Source organism: Pelodiscus sinensis, chromosome 1, assembly GCF_049634645.1.
Source record: "Pelodiscus sinensis isolate JC-2024 chromosome 1, ASM4963464v1, whole genome shotgun sequence".
NCBI classification, from domain to species: domain Eukaryota; kingdom Metazoa; phylum Chordata; order Testudines; family Trionychidae; genus Pelodiscus; species Pelodiscus sinensis.
This window is the reverse complement of record NC_134711.1, coordinates 291,707,101-291,723,720: the sequence shown is the minus strand read 5'-3', so window position 1 is coordinate 291,723,720 and position 16,620 is coordinate 291,707,101. Positions and strand designations below refer to the sequence as shown.

The 16,620-nt window shown below is 41.0% G+C and overlaps 1 protein-coding gene and 1 long non-coding RNA gene across 2 annotated transcripts in view; one reads left to right on the top strand and one right to left on the bottom strand.

The window, feature by feature from the left end:
• NEK5 (NIMA related kinase 5) overlaps positions 1–16,620 on the top strand; it is a 43,193-nt gene that overhangs the window by 12,622 nt on the left and 13,951 nt on the right. The window contains exons 8-16 of the mRNA XM_075919100.1: positions 1,488–1,542; positions 3,212–3,412; positions 5,667–5,748; positions 7,064–7,200; positions 9,628–9,821; positions 11,523–11,589; positions 14,365–14,487; positions 15,196–15,279; positions 15,380–15,484. Coding sequence (XP_075775215.1) covers positions 1,488–1,542; positions 3,212–3,412; positions 5,667–5,748; positions 7,064–7,200; positions 9,628–9,821; positions 11,523–11,589; positions 14,365–14,487; positions 15,196–15,279; positions 15,380–15,484 — 1,048 coding nt within the window. The remainder of the gene's footprint in view (positions 1–1,487; positions 1,543–3,211; positions 3,413–5,666; positions 5,749–7,063; positions 7,201–9,627; positions 9,822–11,522; positions 11,590–14,364; positions 14,488–15,195; positions 15,280–15,379; positions 15,485–16,620) is intronic.
• On the bottom strand, positions 11,601–13,980 carry LOC142826510 (uncharacterized). The gene is made up of 3 exons (XR_012900688.1): positions 13,723–13,980; positions 12,554–12,702; positions 11,601–12,430 (listed from the first exon to the last, which is right to left on the bottom strand). It is a non-coding gene; the product is annotated as an uncharacterized LOC142826510 (long non-coding RNA).

Genomic DNA, 16,620 nt, shown 5'->3' with positions numbered 1-16,620 from the left:
CTTTGTAGTTCTCAGTGTGCAAAACGTTGATAGATTGAGTATTGATCATTAAAAAATATATTCAAAGAGCTGTGCTGGATTGAGAGTTCTGGACAGTGGTTTTCAGTAACCCTTATTGCAGGAGTGGGCAATAATTGGTGATGGGAGACCACTCAAAGAACCACACTGTTCTATGGAGGGTGGCTTGGGGTCTGAGATGAAGGCACAGAAGGGAACTCAGGGTAGGGGACTGGGGTGTAGCAGAGGGTGTGGGAGTAGGGGCGTGGGAGAAGATGGTGCCAGACGCAGATTTCCGATCAATGGGAGCTGCAATAATTGTGCAACATTGAGCAGCTTGGGGCTGTGGCAGGCAGGAAGCCTGCCTGAGGGTCCTGGAGGGCTGCGGGCCAGATCCAGAGCCTTGGTGGGCCAGATGTGTCCCATGGGCCATATTTTGCCTGCTCAAGTGTTATAGAGTTTTCTGAAGAAGAGGTAGATAGAGGCTCACTGAAAGCCACCAAAACATTGGATGCTGAGGGTTGAAGAATCATGGGTTAGGGGAAGCTGTGTACCCCCTTTTCTATGTGGGAAGCTCGACTCCAGATTAGAAGAGCCTTGATGCCAACATATACCTCCATTCTGAAGCTCTCGGGGGGGCTCCTCAGACTGCTCATCTTCCTTGCCGTCTCCTGGGCTGTCAGTCAGTCAGAGATAGCCTATCCCTTCCCTGTGCAGGAACATCCCTTCTGCTGGCATCATACCCTGGTGACATGCCTCCCATCTATGACAATAAAAGGGGAAAGTCAAAAGTATTCAGTTACTGCAGTGATGAATGTGATCTAGAAAAATATATAGAGTAACGGGCTCCACCTCTGGGGGTAGAGTTATGTGGCCAAACATCAGCTCTGCAATCATCTCTGTGTAGATTTCCATTCCCAGATTCACCTCGTGCTCTAAACCTGCCTAGGTCATTCAACTCGGAGTCTGTATCCAGGGAAGGAATCTGTCGGGGCATCTCTACTACAGCTACAAGTATCCACTGAAAATGAAGGGGCAGTTGTTTATATTTATACTGTCAGGCAGACAGACATGATAGGCAAAAAGAACCATTGCAGTGAGTGCTGATCATCTTCACTGCATCTCCAAAATGATATTCTTCAAAAACTATTTTACACTGCTGCAAGTGCAAACACCAGCCCATCAGTTCTAATATTGGTCAGCACATTGGGGATAATCAAGTATTAGGATGATTGTAATTGCTATGTATATGACACACTCTGTGTGCATGCATGGTATATAAATGAAATTTTAAAAAACAACAACAAAAAGGAGGGAGGGCAGAAACCAGAAAATATAATTCTAGGTTAGTTTTGGCCCAAAACCAAACATCTCTACAAATTACAATAATGTTAACTTTTGGTGACATTTCATTGAGTAGTTTGAGGTGAGGGGATTGTACAAAATGTTAAGGCACATTCTCCTGACATTTGAATGGCTTCCACCCACAGAGATATTTGGTCTCTTGGCTGTGTTCTCTATGAGCTGTGCACCTTAAAGCATCCAGTAAGTATATTCACAATCTAATATCTGTGGCAAGGGCCCTTCTTTCTCTTGCTGATCTCTGTACTCTTTCTCCTTGGCAAGATGGGCCTTTGGTAAAGCACCCTCTATCTGCTGCGTCTGGGCAGTCAGCCTCATCCTCAGCAGAGGGTTAGGCTTGTGATTTTCCCCTGGGATAGGGTGCCCAGCCTCTCCTGAAGCTGCTCACTCCCCTCCTGTCTCTGGCTTAGTAGCTGCCTGCCGCGTGCATGCGTGTCTGTTTTTCTTTCTTTCTTCCCTTCATCCAACAGGGGAGGCCTTGAAAAAGCCTCAGGCAGGCCTGAAGCTAACCCTAGTTGGTCCGGGGTAGCCCTGTCTCAGCTGATCCTACTGTGCCTGAGACAACCCCTTGTCTGATGATCCTGACAGACCTGTAGTAACCCTCTTCTGTTTAACAGGAGAGCGGGCCTTTTACCCATCTAGGGCTGCCTTTTCCAACTTGATTGCAGCTCTCTGGCCTAACTTTGTCACATATCATATTATTAAAAAAAACTGAACAGGCCAAAAAAATGTGGCAATGGGAGTATTTTAAACACAACTGTTGAAAGGAAACATTTGCAATTTAATGGAGTTGACTTTAGAACATGCTATTCTGTCTTTCACCTTAATTTCTCACATAGTCTGTTTTGGGCATATTGAAAGAAAATGAAGTGAATATTTAGATAGACACTTTTTTTTTTCCATATAGCGCTGCTATTTTTATTCTAAGTGTGTTCACCTCTGATCTGAGGCCAGATACGCTTCTGAATCACTACTTTCTTAGGTGAGAGCTGTCCTGGAGTTGGGAGGTGGAAGCTTCAGAAAATCCAGTGTGGATCAGTGACAAAGTCCTGCCAATTGGGTAGACACTGGCATCTCAGCTAATTACAATTAAATGGCAAAGTGGGAGACAGTGGGATAAGTCATATTGTACCTTTTATCCTATAAGATCCCAAGGTATTTTTGCTTACTTTTATGTGTATGGATCAACCACCTTTAAAATGCATCTGTCTTTGGGATGGAACACGGCTACTCTTCAACAGTGCACAGCAACACTGTTTAAGAGAGAAGAATATCTTGTCCAAATAAATTTATGTATGAAGATATATTAAAGGAAGAACTAAAGACAAACTTCAAACTTAGGTGTCTAAATATGGGTTTAGGTGCCTAATTTAGAAGCCAAAGTTAGAAAAATATTGATCTAATTTAGTGTACATTTTCAAATCCAAATTTATATAGAGTCCTTGGAAACATTTTCCAAAAGCTTTGGTTTGATATGGCTTCACGTTAGTGGCAGTAAAGACTAGATACGACATATTACAGCAATAAGCATTCCCTTGATTGGTGCTCAGCTCCCAAGCTTTGTGTGGAATAGGGAGGAGGGCAGAGGCTGATCAGAGTGACCAGAGATGACCAGCATCACGGAAACAACAGAAGCTGAGCTTCCCACTCTGATTATAAAATCAAGGTCATGTCACACAGAGCAGTGCTGATGGCAGGGGCAGTAAGGCTGGTATGGGAAGGTGCCTGGAATCCTACCTCCTCGCCACCATGATTTTGCTCAGTGTCTTAAATGGCAGTGTTATACGGTCATTGCTTCCTATATCAAGTGGCAGTAATTATTATTGACTGATTATTATATTTTATTTTTCAGTTTGAAGGCAACAGTTTACACCAGCTGGTGCTGAAGATCTGTAGAGGACATTTTGTCCCAGTGTCTCCCAAGTATTCATATGACCTGAGGATTTTAATTTCCCAGTTGTTTAAAATATCTCCAAGAGATCGACCATCTATCAATTCCATATTAAAGAAGCCCTTTTTGGAGAAGCGCATCACCAACTACTTGCCCCCTGAAGTAAGATTCTTAGGCTGCTGACTGCACTTTGACACATCCTTTTTTCTTTTTTTTTTTAATTAGGCAACAAGTCTGGTTGATAACAGTAATAGGGTTGACATGATATACTTCTATTTCTGCAAGGCATTTGACTTAGTACTACATAACATCTTGATTAAAAGACTAGACAGATATAAAATGTACATAAAACACATTAAATGGATGAAAAGTAAGCTAACTGATAGGTTTCAAAATGTAAATAGAGAATCATCATCAGATGGGTATTTCCAGTGGGGTGAATCTCGCAGGGATCGGATCCTTGGCCTATGCTGTTTAACATTTTTATTAATGACCTGGAAGAAAACACAGAATTATCACTGATAAAGTTTGCAGATGACCCAAAAATTGGAGGGTGAGGTTAAAAAAGCAGAAGACTGATGCTGAGCAACCTGGATTACATTATAAGCTAGGCACAAACAAACAATATGCATTTCAAAATGTATAAATGTGGGAACAATGAAATAGCCTGCACTTGCACCATGGGAAACTATTGTGGGAAGAAAGACCCTAAAAAAGATTTGGGGGTTGTGGTGGATAATCCCCTAAATACTGAGCTCCCACCGTGAGAACCACAAGGTCTAACGCAGTGGTTCTCAAACTGTAGCAACTTGAGGACCCCCATTTTGACATTCAAATTTTCAACGGCTTCCAAGCCTTCCCTTTTCAGCCCCAGGCCCTGTCCCTTTCCTCCCAAGTCCTGCCCCACCTCTCTATGTCCCTGCTTCACCTCTGCCCCTCCTCTTCCATGCCTCTTTACGCTCCATCCCCCAAGTGCACCTGTCCCCACTCTTTCCCCTCCCTCCCAGCACCTGCTGCACTCTGGGAAACAGCTGTTCTGCAGTGTGCAGGCAGCACTAAGAGGGAAGAGGAGGAGTTGATCAGCAGGACCAGCCCCAGACATGCTTTCATCCCCATCTCTGAGCTCGTCCCATCCCTACTCCTACTCCTCCCTCTGCCTGTCCCCGGTGTGCAGGAGGCACTAGGAGGAAGGTTGATGAGTTGAGGGAGGGAGGAAGAGTTCATCAGTGGGGCCGGTAGACCTTCTAAAGGAGGGCTACTCAACTTTGGAAGCTATGGGGGCCACAATGCCACTCACATCACGTGCTGAGGGCCGCAACTTAAGTGTGGTTGCATATTCTTGCGAATATATATGCAAATAGCTTCTTTCACACTGACAGGCATGAATACAAAAATTAATGTAAGACTACACCACACACAGACCCCATTTAGGTCATTTCTGCTGATATTAATAAAATGCAGTATTTACCTAATTTCCACCCATAGGACAGCACTCGTAGTGAGCAATGCCAGTCCAGGAATTTAACTACTAAAACACATATCACCAGAACACCATTATATTGACTACTTTTTTTGTTTTAGCTCCCACCTGTGGGCTGCAAATAAACGGGCCATGGGCTGCCAGTGGCCCCGTGTTGAAAAGTCCTGCTCTAAAGTATCATTGTTCACAGACCACTGTTTGAGAAATTCTGGTCTAGTGGAATCCTTGAATGTATAAACAGAGGAATCTTGAGTTAAGCTGTTATTTTACCCCTGTATTTGCCACGGCGTGACCTTTAATGGACTACTGTGTCCAGTTCTGGTGCCCACAATTCAAGGATGTTAATTGGAGAGGTTTCAGAGAAGAGCACAAGAATGATCAAAGGACTAGAAAATATGCCACGAGTCTAGTTTACTTACAAAGAGAGAGTAAAGGGACGACTTGATTGCAGTCTATAAATACCTACATAGGAAACAAATATTTAATTATGGTAATGGGTTCTTCAGTCTAACAGAGAAAGGTACAGCATGAGTCAGTGGCCGGACATTGATGAAACTAGAAAAATTTTGATAGGAAGTAAGGTGTACATTTGTTAACAGCAGTGTCATTAGCCATTGGAACAACTTACACAGAGTCATAGTGATAGAAATGTAGCCAGCTCATCATCTAATAAACCATCTTGTTAGTCTTTAAAGTGCTACATAGTCCTGTATTTTGCTTCAGAGTCATAGTGGATTCTCCATCACTGACAATTTTTAAATTGTGTGTTTTTCAAAAAGATCTGCTCTAGAATTTATTCTGGGGAAGTTCTATGGCCTGTGTTATACAAACAATTAGACTAGGTGATCACAAATGGTACCTTCTGGCCTTGAAGTCTATAAATCTATTAAACAAGATGCAGTACAGACAGTTGAAACAGATACTTTTTGCTTATAGGTAATACAGGAAGAATTCAGCCACTCTGTTATAGACAAAATAAGACCTTCAGCAGCACATCCTGTAGCCAAGCTGGTGCAGGGTAAGTCTTGTTTTATGACAGAATAATAATACATATGTTATTAATTAACATGAGCTCTAAACTAATCTTAATGCTATATAGAAATCAAGATGCATTGTAATTAACAGATGGACTTACCTTTTCAGCATTTTTTAATGTGATTTGCACTAGGGATGTAAATAAACATTAAAACAGGTAATTTATTAAAATTATTCTTGTTAACCGGTTAACTATTCTTGGGCTGGCGAATGGCAGCTAGGGCCAGAGTCCTGCCTGCCTACCTGGGCCATTCTGGCATGGCCTCAAGAAAATTGACACCCACAAGAAAAGTCAACAATAATTTCAAAAACCAAAGATATGTGCATTTAATACTTCAAAGATTCTTCTTAGAATAGCTGAACACATACTCTTTTTGCTGTAACTCTTGTTCTTCCTCAGTTCATCTATTGTTATGTCTGTTGGCAGATTTTAAGTTTATCTAGGAAGGGTCATTGTGGTGTTATGCATTGTTCAAAGCACTGATCACACTTCTGTGTATTGTAAAAATGAATAATCATCTCGTGTACTTGTGGCACAAATGCAGTTTAAATCAGAGCTGACATTCATAGACATTTCAGTCTATGTAACATGACAGTACACTGTATTATTTTGTCAGCAGACAGCATTTTTCAAAATAAAATAAATTAGATCAAAATGTGAAAGACAGCAATGTTGAATTTGTAATTGACACCCTTTTATAAGTCTGGTATATATAGCCAATCTAAAAAGCATAGATTATGGCTGGCTGACATCTGTATTAGAACTGCTAAATACCTGCTGTATATGATGATCACTCAATTTTGCTCTAATTTTGTGTTCTTCATTATATCACAAATACTTCACAATGTTACTTATGGAAGAACAGATGTGGCACGCAGTGGGATTTACCAAAGTGCCTAATCAGGGTAGGGGCATAACTTGATTCAAATTTGGCCTTTGGCCTCATCACTCCTAGGTTATAGTCTTGAGTCTAGCACTGAATCCCTTTGTAACCTTGAACAAATCTCTCTGTGCTTTAGTTTACCTATCTGAAAAATGAGCGAAAGGATACCTACCTTACAGGAGTGCTCTGAATCTTAATTAATGCTTTCTGAAAGCTTTGTACTCCTTGGGTGAAAAGCAAGAGGTGAGGTGTAAAGTATTATTAATAGTATTAATGTGAAATATTTATTAGACTATCCAATGCATGTTAGACATATGCTCATTTTGCAGTTTATAATTAGAATGTGATAAGAACAATGGGAATAATTACTATTACAGTTTAAAAAATCATTTTATTTTTTATTTATTAAATAAGTTCCTAAAGTTCAAAAAGTGAGAGTCCAAGACCATTGTTCTCCAAGATCAAGGATGTTGGAACCAGTCAAGAAACAGGAATTATTACATAGCAAAGAATGGAAACCTCCTTCAAGAGTCCACCAACCTATTGTCCAGGTACTGTGCCTTCAAAACATACAGAGCTTTTCTCCTTTCTGAAAGGTAGTCAGGTCAAGATAGAAGAAATCTGCTTTTAAAAAGATTGTTTTGGGTTATTGGCAGGAGTTGTATTTGAAAGTACAGGCAGTCCCCGGGTTACATGGATCCGACTTACATCAGATCCCTACTTACAAACGGGGTGAGGCAACCCCGCACTAGCTGCTTCCCCCCAGCAGACCAGGAAGACGCAAAGCTAGCGCCCCCTGCAGCAGACCAGGGAGACACGGAGCGGCTTTTCTCAGCAGCCACCTCAGCTTGAGAATAAAGGACTGAGGGAAGTGAGATGTGGGAGAATAAAACTGAGCTCTGGAGAAATGTTTGGCTAGAGTTTCCCCTACAATATGTACCAGTTCCAACTTACATACAAATTCAACTTAAGAACAAACCTACAGTCCCTATCTCGTACGTAACCCGGGGACTGCCTGTATTTGGCAACAGAGGCAATCAAACTGAGTCTGTTCCTAATTGAAGGAGATAAGGCTTAATTCTGCTTTCAGTTATACTGGTATACATCCAGAGCAATTCAATGGACATAGTGAAGTTGTTCCACATTTAGGCTGACATAACTGACAGCAGAATTTGAAGCATGCTGTTTTTCTTATTTAGGCAAAATTACAATACAATGTTAACATACTATGTAAGTATATCATACATTATGTTACTTATCCAAGATCAGGTAACTATTTAAAAAACCTGGCTAAATATTTGGCCTGCTGGTTGAGGAGCTATTCTCTTCTGAGTATGCTAGAAAAACTGACAAAGTTTAAAATACAGTATTTAGGCTTTTTTTTTTTGGCATTTCTCTTGCATACGTGTTTGTTGTGAAACTTTTTCCGCTACAAGGATAATCCATTTTTACTATTTCACAATTCCATGGAATTGTCACATTTTTCCAATAAAGTTCAATACAAAGTCTAACTGTTAATAATAAAAGATATATTTTAACCCCAAGAAATTATCTCCTTTACTGGAGCATTAGGTAAGCCCATCAAGAGATCTCTAGGAAGCCGGAATTTTGTCACGAGATTAATCTTTTTAATAACTTCTTCCCCAAACCATCTAATTCCTGGACATAAGTACCACATGTGCAAATATGTTTCCTCCTTCTTGCAGCCTCCCTATTAGCAAAAGTACAATGGAGGTGCTTCTACACTGCAGGGCTTAACTCAAAATAAACTGCGCAAATTGAGCTATGTCAATTGCGTAGCTTATTTTGAAATTGAAATTGGGAGCATCTACACAGCACTTTTCCTCCGACTTCCCTTACTCCTCATACAATGAGGGTTACAGGAGTCAGAGTAAGAAGTCCTCTAGCTTGACAGTATTTTGATATTATTTCAAAATTACTGCCTGCTGTGTAGATGCGGACTAAGGTATTTTGAAATAATGCTAGTTATTTCAAAATAAAGTTGCTATGTAGATGTACCCTGGATCTTAACTGGAGTAAAAAGCCATTTATATAGCAATTTATTGAAGACAAAAGTCTTTGAGCTGTACATAGTGAAGATGGTCTATTCCCTTTCCTCATATAGAGACCTGCTCATCCAGATCAAGTTCTTTGTCCATATCCCTCTCCTATCTGTTCATCTGGATTGCTTTTTTTTCCCCACATTTTTTCTATTAAAATTGTATATATCTGAGAAACTGAACCGTTTGTTCCAATTTGCTCCTGGGTAATTCCTCAACTGTAGTTAAAGGTATAGATAGAGCTGCCTTACATGTAGATTTCACAGTTAAATGTGGAATTCATTTAGGACGTCAGAATATTATAAAATGTATTACAGTGGCCCTAATTTATTTAGCTTACAGGGCACAAAAAAACCCATATTGATTGACTTACAATGAGGAGAGCTTCAGAATGAGGGGAGTTAAAGTAATGGAGAGACAGGTTGTAGTAAGAAAAATGTGTCTCTGGAATCCAGATAGCCCTTAGCTGAAGTGTAGAAAGGCTAGGGGAAGTTGTCCTAGGACACCTCTACACTGCAGGGCAAAAGTCGAATTAAGATACGTAACTTCAGCTCGTCAATTGCATAGCTGAAGTTGAAATAGTTTAATTCAGCTTTTGGTGTTGTCTACACAGCAGGAAGTTGAAGGAAGAACACTCTTCCTTCGACTTCTCTTACACTGCATAAAATGAAGGTTACAGGAGTCGGAGTAAGAAGTGCTCCAGCGTGACATTATTTTGAAACAATGCTGCTGTGTAGATATACCTCTAGATATAATCTGGATAGTTAGTATGTATTACCAAATAGGGAGTGGGAATGGAACTTGCTTTAAAATGTGATTAGTGCAGAGGATAAAAACTAGCTTCCAGCTTATCATGTCTTGACTTAAGAATGATCATTCATTACCTTTTGAAATTTCATCCTTTACATATATTTTCAGCATTGGCGCTCCAGACTTAAGATGGAAGGAAGACGAGAAGCTGCCAGAGTATATGGACATTATGGTCATTATTATGATAAACTTGATAACTTGCAGAAGAGACTTTATTTACAAGATGACCTTTCTCACATCAATCAAAGAGTCAATGAGTATTATAAACAGAAAGGACAAGTTGCGCCTCCCCCACCAGAGTGGTAATCTTTTCCATCAATTTAAATACTGAAGAATCACCAGTACTTTGACTCCTCAACCTTTTTGATCATATAGCAGTGTTGAGATACAGAATCAGAGTCACTCATTCAGTGTGATTCCTTTCTTGCTCATGCTTTTGATGTGGTTCTTATATTACATATAATTCAACAAGAAAAAATGAAATGTCCATTTCTATCTACCTATTCAACCTAGAGATTCATTTTTGAATATATTTTCATGACATTTGAAACTGTTCATTGTAGAAACTTCTCCTAGATCTCAGTGCAGCTCTGGGTTCAAAGAAATAACACTACACTAATCTGTGCAGGTGCTCTGTAAGAGCCAAAGGCTGTCTTTCTCCTCTCTCCCACCACCCAACCTCAAGTGGTCAGAAAGCTCTAAAGACAGCAGGACCACTGTTGTTTTCCAGCCTAGAGATTGTGGTTAGGATAGGTCAAAGAGATATTTGCTCCCACAGAGCTTATGCTATAGCCTCTTCTGTAAAGTTCCTTTCTGCTACAGGTTTATAAAATTCACAGCCTCTCTCATTCAGGCTGTGTCTAGACTACATCCCTTTTTCGATAAAGGGATGTAAATTAGGCACGTCGATATTGCAAATGAAGCGGGATTTGAATTTCCCGCGCTTCACTTGCATAATGGCGGCCACCGCTTTTTTTCAAAATGGGGCTTTTTCGAAGAAAAGCGGCAGTTTAGATGGGGCATTTTCGACAGAAATGCCTTGTTTCGAAAGATCCTGTACTACTTGGATCTTCCCCCCTTCCCCCCCCACCCCCCCGAAAAAAGCAGCAGCCGCCATTATACAAGTAAAGCGCAGGAAATTCAAATCCCGGCTTCAATGTCAACATGCCTAATTTACCGAAAAAGGGATGTAGTCTAGACGTAGCCTCAGACTCCACAATGGAAACCGTTCTCCTTTTTCTGAGAGTGCCTGTCCATTTGTCACAAATGGATGAGTTTAAGAAGATTTGCATAAGGTAGGCCAGGTTAGGGATGATCAGGCATGCCAGATTTAAATGTTGCCTTGTTTGGGAAGCTTCAGTTAAAGTAGATTGGGCTATAAGGTTTTGATCAAAGAAGGCAAGGTTGGGGATGACTGAATGTAGGATACCCAGATTCAGCTGAATTCAGGATGTTAAGGCAAACTAAACTGAGGTTGATTCATTGAATGACAGTGGCATTCAGAAAGCATGATGTCAAATAACTGATGACCAAGGAACTTATAAGCAAATGCTGATTGTTTTGCAACTAAAAATATTCTATGAAAAAACCCTGCTAATGCAAAGTGTGGGTGTTCTAGATAAGCACACAGAAATCAGGAAATGTTAGGACTGAACATCCAACTTTAACTCTTTGCTCCTGTGTGAGTGTTTTACAAAACTATTATTTCAATAACATATTAATATACTGTTTCTCAGGCTTCAGAAGCCTGATATAATTGATGGAATGGAGAGGGCAAGAGACAGAGGTCAAGTGAATATGTGGTTACTTCATTATTATTGTTCCATTAGTATATTCGTTTACATTTAACATAGTATAACTAGAGTTCAGGAAGTAACTTCTGGTAAACAAATAAAGGTGTGGGGTATGGCTGTGTGTATATGTAAGGAGCTTCCATACTAGTATAATTTTGCTGAAAGTTGTAGACAAAAACACCATTGTTGAACGTCACTGTGTTCTGTCAGGCCTGCAGAGTATCTTCAAAGACGGCTTGATGCCCAGCAGTACAAGATGAAAGTAGAAAAGCAGTTGGTAAGTAAATACTGAATTATAGATGTAACCACCTCTTTCCTCCCTGGGTTACTCGGGAGCAGGCCACACACGCTTGTGTGCCTGATGCTTTTAACATAAAAGGAGATCTTGAGTACCCCAGTGATGGTGTTGTATAATTTGGGATTCCCTGTCCACGCCCTTGCTGCAGTCCCTTGCTTTTAAAAGAATATACAATTGTGGTGCCTCCAAGCTTCTGGCCCTGTACACATTTAATGGTGTGCCTTGGGAACCTCCAGGAATCAACTTATTCCAGTAATAATCTGGATCTAACTCCAAAACAACAATTATAAATAATATACATCTAATTGATTAAATTAACACACCTTTACTTAACTTAAAGAAACAGGGTTTAACAGATTAAAAGTGAATAAAATCAATTAACAAAGTACACAAAAGTAAAGGAAACTTCTCTAACTGACATTTACACTGCCACCATTTACCCAACCCCAGACTGTGCACTCCTCTAGATTCACTTGCTTGCATTGGCGTGCTTGAAGGTCTGTAGCTGGAGTGGAGACAGCACTGTGCAGGTTCTGTGTTAGTTCAAGGTGAGCAGCTAGCAGCAAAATCCCTCTGCCAGTGGAGCAGGCCCCACCAAATGCCAGCAGCTCTGGTTCACTGGGCAGATCACTCTGGCTCTTTGGACCCAGAGTCAGTTGTGTGCGCCGTCCCAGGCAGCACTTTCCCAAAGAGCCACAGTTACGTTCTGTGCAGGATTATGTAGGCCCTTCTCAGCCACAGGGGCAGTCACCAACAGCCCCTGAAGCTAGGGTTGCCAGGTGTCCGGGTTTTGAACTGGACAGTCCAGTATTTGAGCTTTCTGTTTGGGAAACAAATAGAGAAAATATAAATGCCTGGTATTTTCTAAATAAGATGTAATGTAGATTGTGATGTAATGTCAAGTGTGTCCAGTATTTTCGATGAAACCATCTGGCAACCCTACCTGAAGCAGCCTGTTAGATCCAAGCCCCAGCAGGCTATCAGCGGCAGGCTCTAGCTTCCAGCAGCAGCTCCTGGCCTGGAAAAAGGCTCCACACCAGCAGTCTGGCTCCTTTCCCTAAAATGGAGCCCATCAATCCTCTCTCTCGCTGCCTGGAAGAGAGCAAGAGTTTTTCCTCCTTTTTCCCAAGGGTTGGGAGTTGTAGTCTCTAGGGCTAGAGACCCCCACAAAGGATCATCCCAGTGAAAGTCAGAGGCTCCTAGAGTAAGGCTGTGTCCAGACTCAGGGGTTTTTTCGAAAAAAGTAACCTTTTTTCGAAAAAACTTCCCCTGCGTCCAGACTCAAGACGCGTTCTTTCGAAATTAACTCGAAAGAACGCGGCTTTTCTTTCGATGGCGGTAAACCTCATTTCACGAGGAAGAACGCCTTCTTTCGAAAGTTCCTCTTTCGAAAGAAGGCGTTCTTCAATGTACATAGGGCTTCTTCAAAAGAGAGCATCCAGACTCACTGGATGCTTTCTTTCGAAAAAGCAAGCCGCTTTTTCGAAATTTCTCCGTGCAGTCTAGACGCTCTCTTTCGAAAGAGGCTCTTTCGAAAGAAGCCTGCAGTCTAGACATAGCCTAAGGGGACTACATAGAATACAATCAATACAATGGAAATGAGTGAAAGCCTAGATGATGAACCTGTGCCTTTTTCACAGCAAAGTACAGCACTGATAAATAGGGAATCCTGCTGTAAAGTTTTTGTTGATTTTATTTGTCAGTCCCCGTAATACACGAGGTTCGAAGGGATGCCGGAAAGGATGAGACCACAATTGGGGGCTTTAAAAAGCACAAACTGATTTTATTTTGATGACGCCAGACAATCATCAGAACAAAAATTAAACAGATTGCCAGACAACACAAAACAATTCCCTGAGGCTTTTCTAAATCACAATAATTCCCAATAACTGCCCAGGGGTTAGGAACAGTTGAATTAACACTGGTATTATCCATAGGGCTGAGTATTTACACAACTTTATACAAGGAAACAGTAAAAAACCTAAACCACAACTATTTATAAACTAACTTAGTAACTTTTTAGCCACTGTCACTTGACAAGCAATAAGGACAACTAAAAAATCAATTAGGATAGGGATGATGGCCGGGGGGGGGGGGGGGGGGGGGTTATACCAGTTCTGGAGACAGCAGGAACACAAGTACCGGTCGCATGCTCATAAACTGTCTCCACTCGGGTCGACCAACTCGGAGTACGCTCAGTAAGACTCGAGAGCGGGGGGTGCAAGGCGTCTGGGTGATCAGGCCAGGCGTTCACTCAATGCGAATCCCCAGTGAGAGAGGGGCTGCCTGCCTGTTTTATTGCCTGTGAACTTATCACCCCATAGGTTGGTTTTTGCTGCAGTGGGTGGAGTAGCAGGCCTGAGCACAAGCCAGCCCATTGGCTGATCTTTTACTGCAATGGGTGGAGCGAGCAGGGGAAGATTATTAATTTACATGCCCTTATATGGAAAACACTCCACCTCACAGACAGAGCCCCCTATACCAGCCTTAGAGGTATTACAGGCTATGGCTCCCTGCGACGGGCAGCCATTGTTGTAGTTCTGACTCGGACATTATTCTGCAGTGTTCTTTTACTTTTTTCTACAACCCCCCCTCTCCCAACTTCTAATGTGAAGTACTGTTATGACTATTTCTCCCTGAAATATGTACTATACCTATGGCCCTTCTGATTGGTGTGTGGAGGGGGAACTCAGAAGATGAAATCTCTAAATGGAAACTCCTTTGCTCTGGAAATGATTTTTTACATATCACTAGGGACTGCGACCATCCTCTGCTGACCCACATCACAACCAGATCCAGCAGCAGGATGTGAAGGAAGAACAGTTCAAAGACTGTCAGTGGGATCTGGCTAGAAGGAATGATGAGATGAAAGAAGAGGTAAAAAATACATCCATCTTAGTTGGCCATGGCCATTTTATTATACTGATTGGCAATTGTACTTTCCATGTGAAAAGTAATATTCTTTCCCCTGTCCACAAGCAAAATATTATCTGGGTTCATGTGCAGGTTGTATTGCACTACCACCAGCTGGTTTAGTCCTGGGACAAGAAACTGATTTGAGTCACCATAAGAAAGAGCACAGTCCAGATTCTGATTTCACTTCCACTGAAGTCAATAGAATTGTATTATTATAAAAGCAGTGGGAAGAGAATGAGTTCCCATGTGTACAAACTAAAAGATGTAGTATTCTCTTATCTTTTTTCCCCAGCGTCATCCTTCACTACCACATTTATAGATGCTGTTTGTGATATATTGTTATCCAGAGAAGTTACTTGTATTTTTTATATAAACTGTACTTGATCCTGTGATGCTTTTGTATGATTGATAAAACAGTAATCCTTACTTTTCATATAAAAACACAAATATTACATGCTATTGTATTTGATTTATTATAAAGTCATTTGTTAAATTGTATGTATCTGTTACACACAAAATTTACATTACAATAATATTAAAGTAGGATCAACATTATTATATTTCATTGTACATTCAGTCTGGATGTCCATGTATTATTTTCACTTAACCAGTGTTGTTTTTAAGGGAAACTACATGCACAAATATTCTAAACTTGGTGCTGTTTAACAGGAATACCTGCAACAACTACAGAAAATTAGACAACAGTACTACAGTGATGTAAAAGAACTAAGATGCAAAGCAGAAGCACTGCAGGTAACAACTCTCATATACACAGATCCAGAAGGGATCATTTAAAATCAATATCTAATGTATCCGGTAACTGAAACCAACATTTTGTAAATACACTCTTTAGGAGAATCCAAAAATAAGAGACAAAACCTATCTTATAAAAGAAGGAAAATCTGGAGGCCAGCCTGATCCAAAAGATACTCCTCGAAGAATAGAAGAACCAGTCCAGGTACCAACATTGTACAAATAGTTTGAACACATTACCACAAAATAACTAACATAAAGTAAGGTATTTATCTATTTCTGAGAAGTGGTAGAAGTCAAGGAACTAAGGAACACATGAAAAATAACTTAGAACGGATAGTCACTTTTTACTGCATGTGAGATTTTATATGCCTATGTTCACTTTGTCTAGCTTGAGAAGTTTCTCTCTTTCGGTCCTTGTTTGTTCAGGTCAATGTTGTTTCTCCCCAGCTTTTACTGGGATGTACTTTTGCTTTAATTAAAGAAATCTATTCCTTTTTTCATGCTTTAAAAGTGGTATGCAGTGGAATTTGCTCACAACAGCAGATTTTCATGGATTTGGAGGGCTCTATACTGGTTCAATTTTGCCGTGGAGGGACAAGACTTATAGAGACTGCACAGGGAGAGAGTTAAAGCCCAATACTATTGGGTTTTCTTGGCCAGGAAAAAACTGGGGAACAAGCTGGAGGCAGGGCCAAAAAATCCTCTGTTGCATAGATCCTCCACTTCTTCCCCACCAAGGGCGGAGCAGTTCTTAGCGGGGACTAGCAGCTGAAGAGTGGCTCCCTTCTTGCTTTACAGCCTTTTGGGATAGGAGGACAGCATTCCTTATCCTTCAGTCACCAGAGAGTTCTGCAGCAGCCAGCTAGCCCAGTTACTTGGGCTGGAGAAAGGATTTTATCCAGAGTGAAATACCGTTCAGAAGAAAGACGAATGAAAACCTAGCTTGTTAAAGGGTATTTCAATGTGCAATGCGTATTGAAATTCTAATCATACTGAATATCCAGTTTTAGTGGATTTGTTCTGTGAAGAATCTACCTTGTTATAAGAGTTTGATTATTTCTTTTTTATAGGATGATTATCAGGGAGTTGTGACAGGAGCTTGTGGAAAACAGACACGCACATTTGGAATGGGAGATGCCAGGGCCCTATGCAATTCAAAGGCATGACCTGGCCCCAAGTACAGTAAAACTCCAGTAGTCCGGCATCCAGTGGTCCGGTACGCCTGATGGTCCGGCACCAACTGCAACCCGGAAGTGCTCCGGCAGCTGCTTCAAGTTGTTAGTGTAATTGATTAACTGCGGCTGGATCCACAGCCGACAGGCTGTCAATCTACCTTTC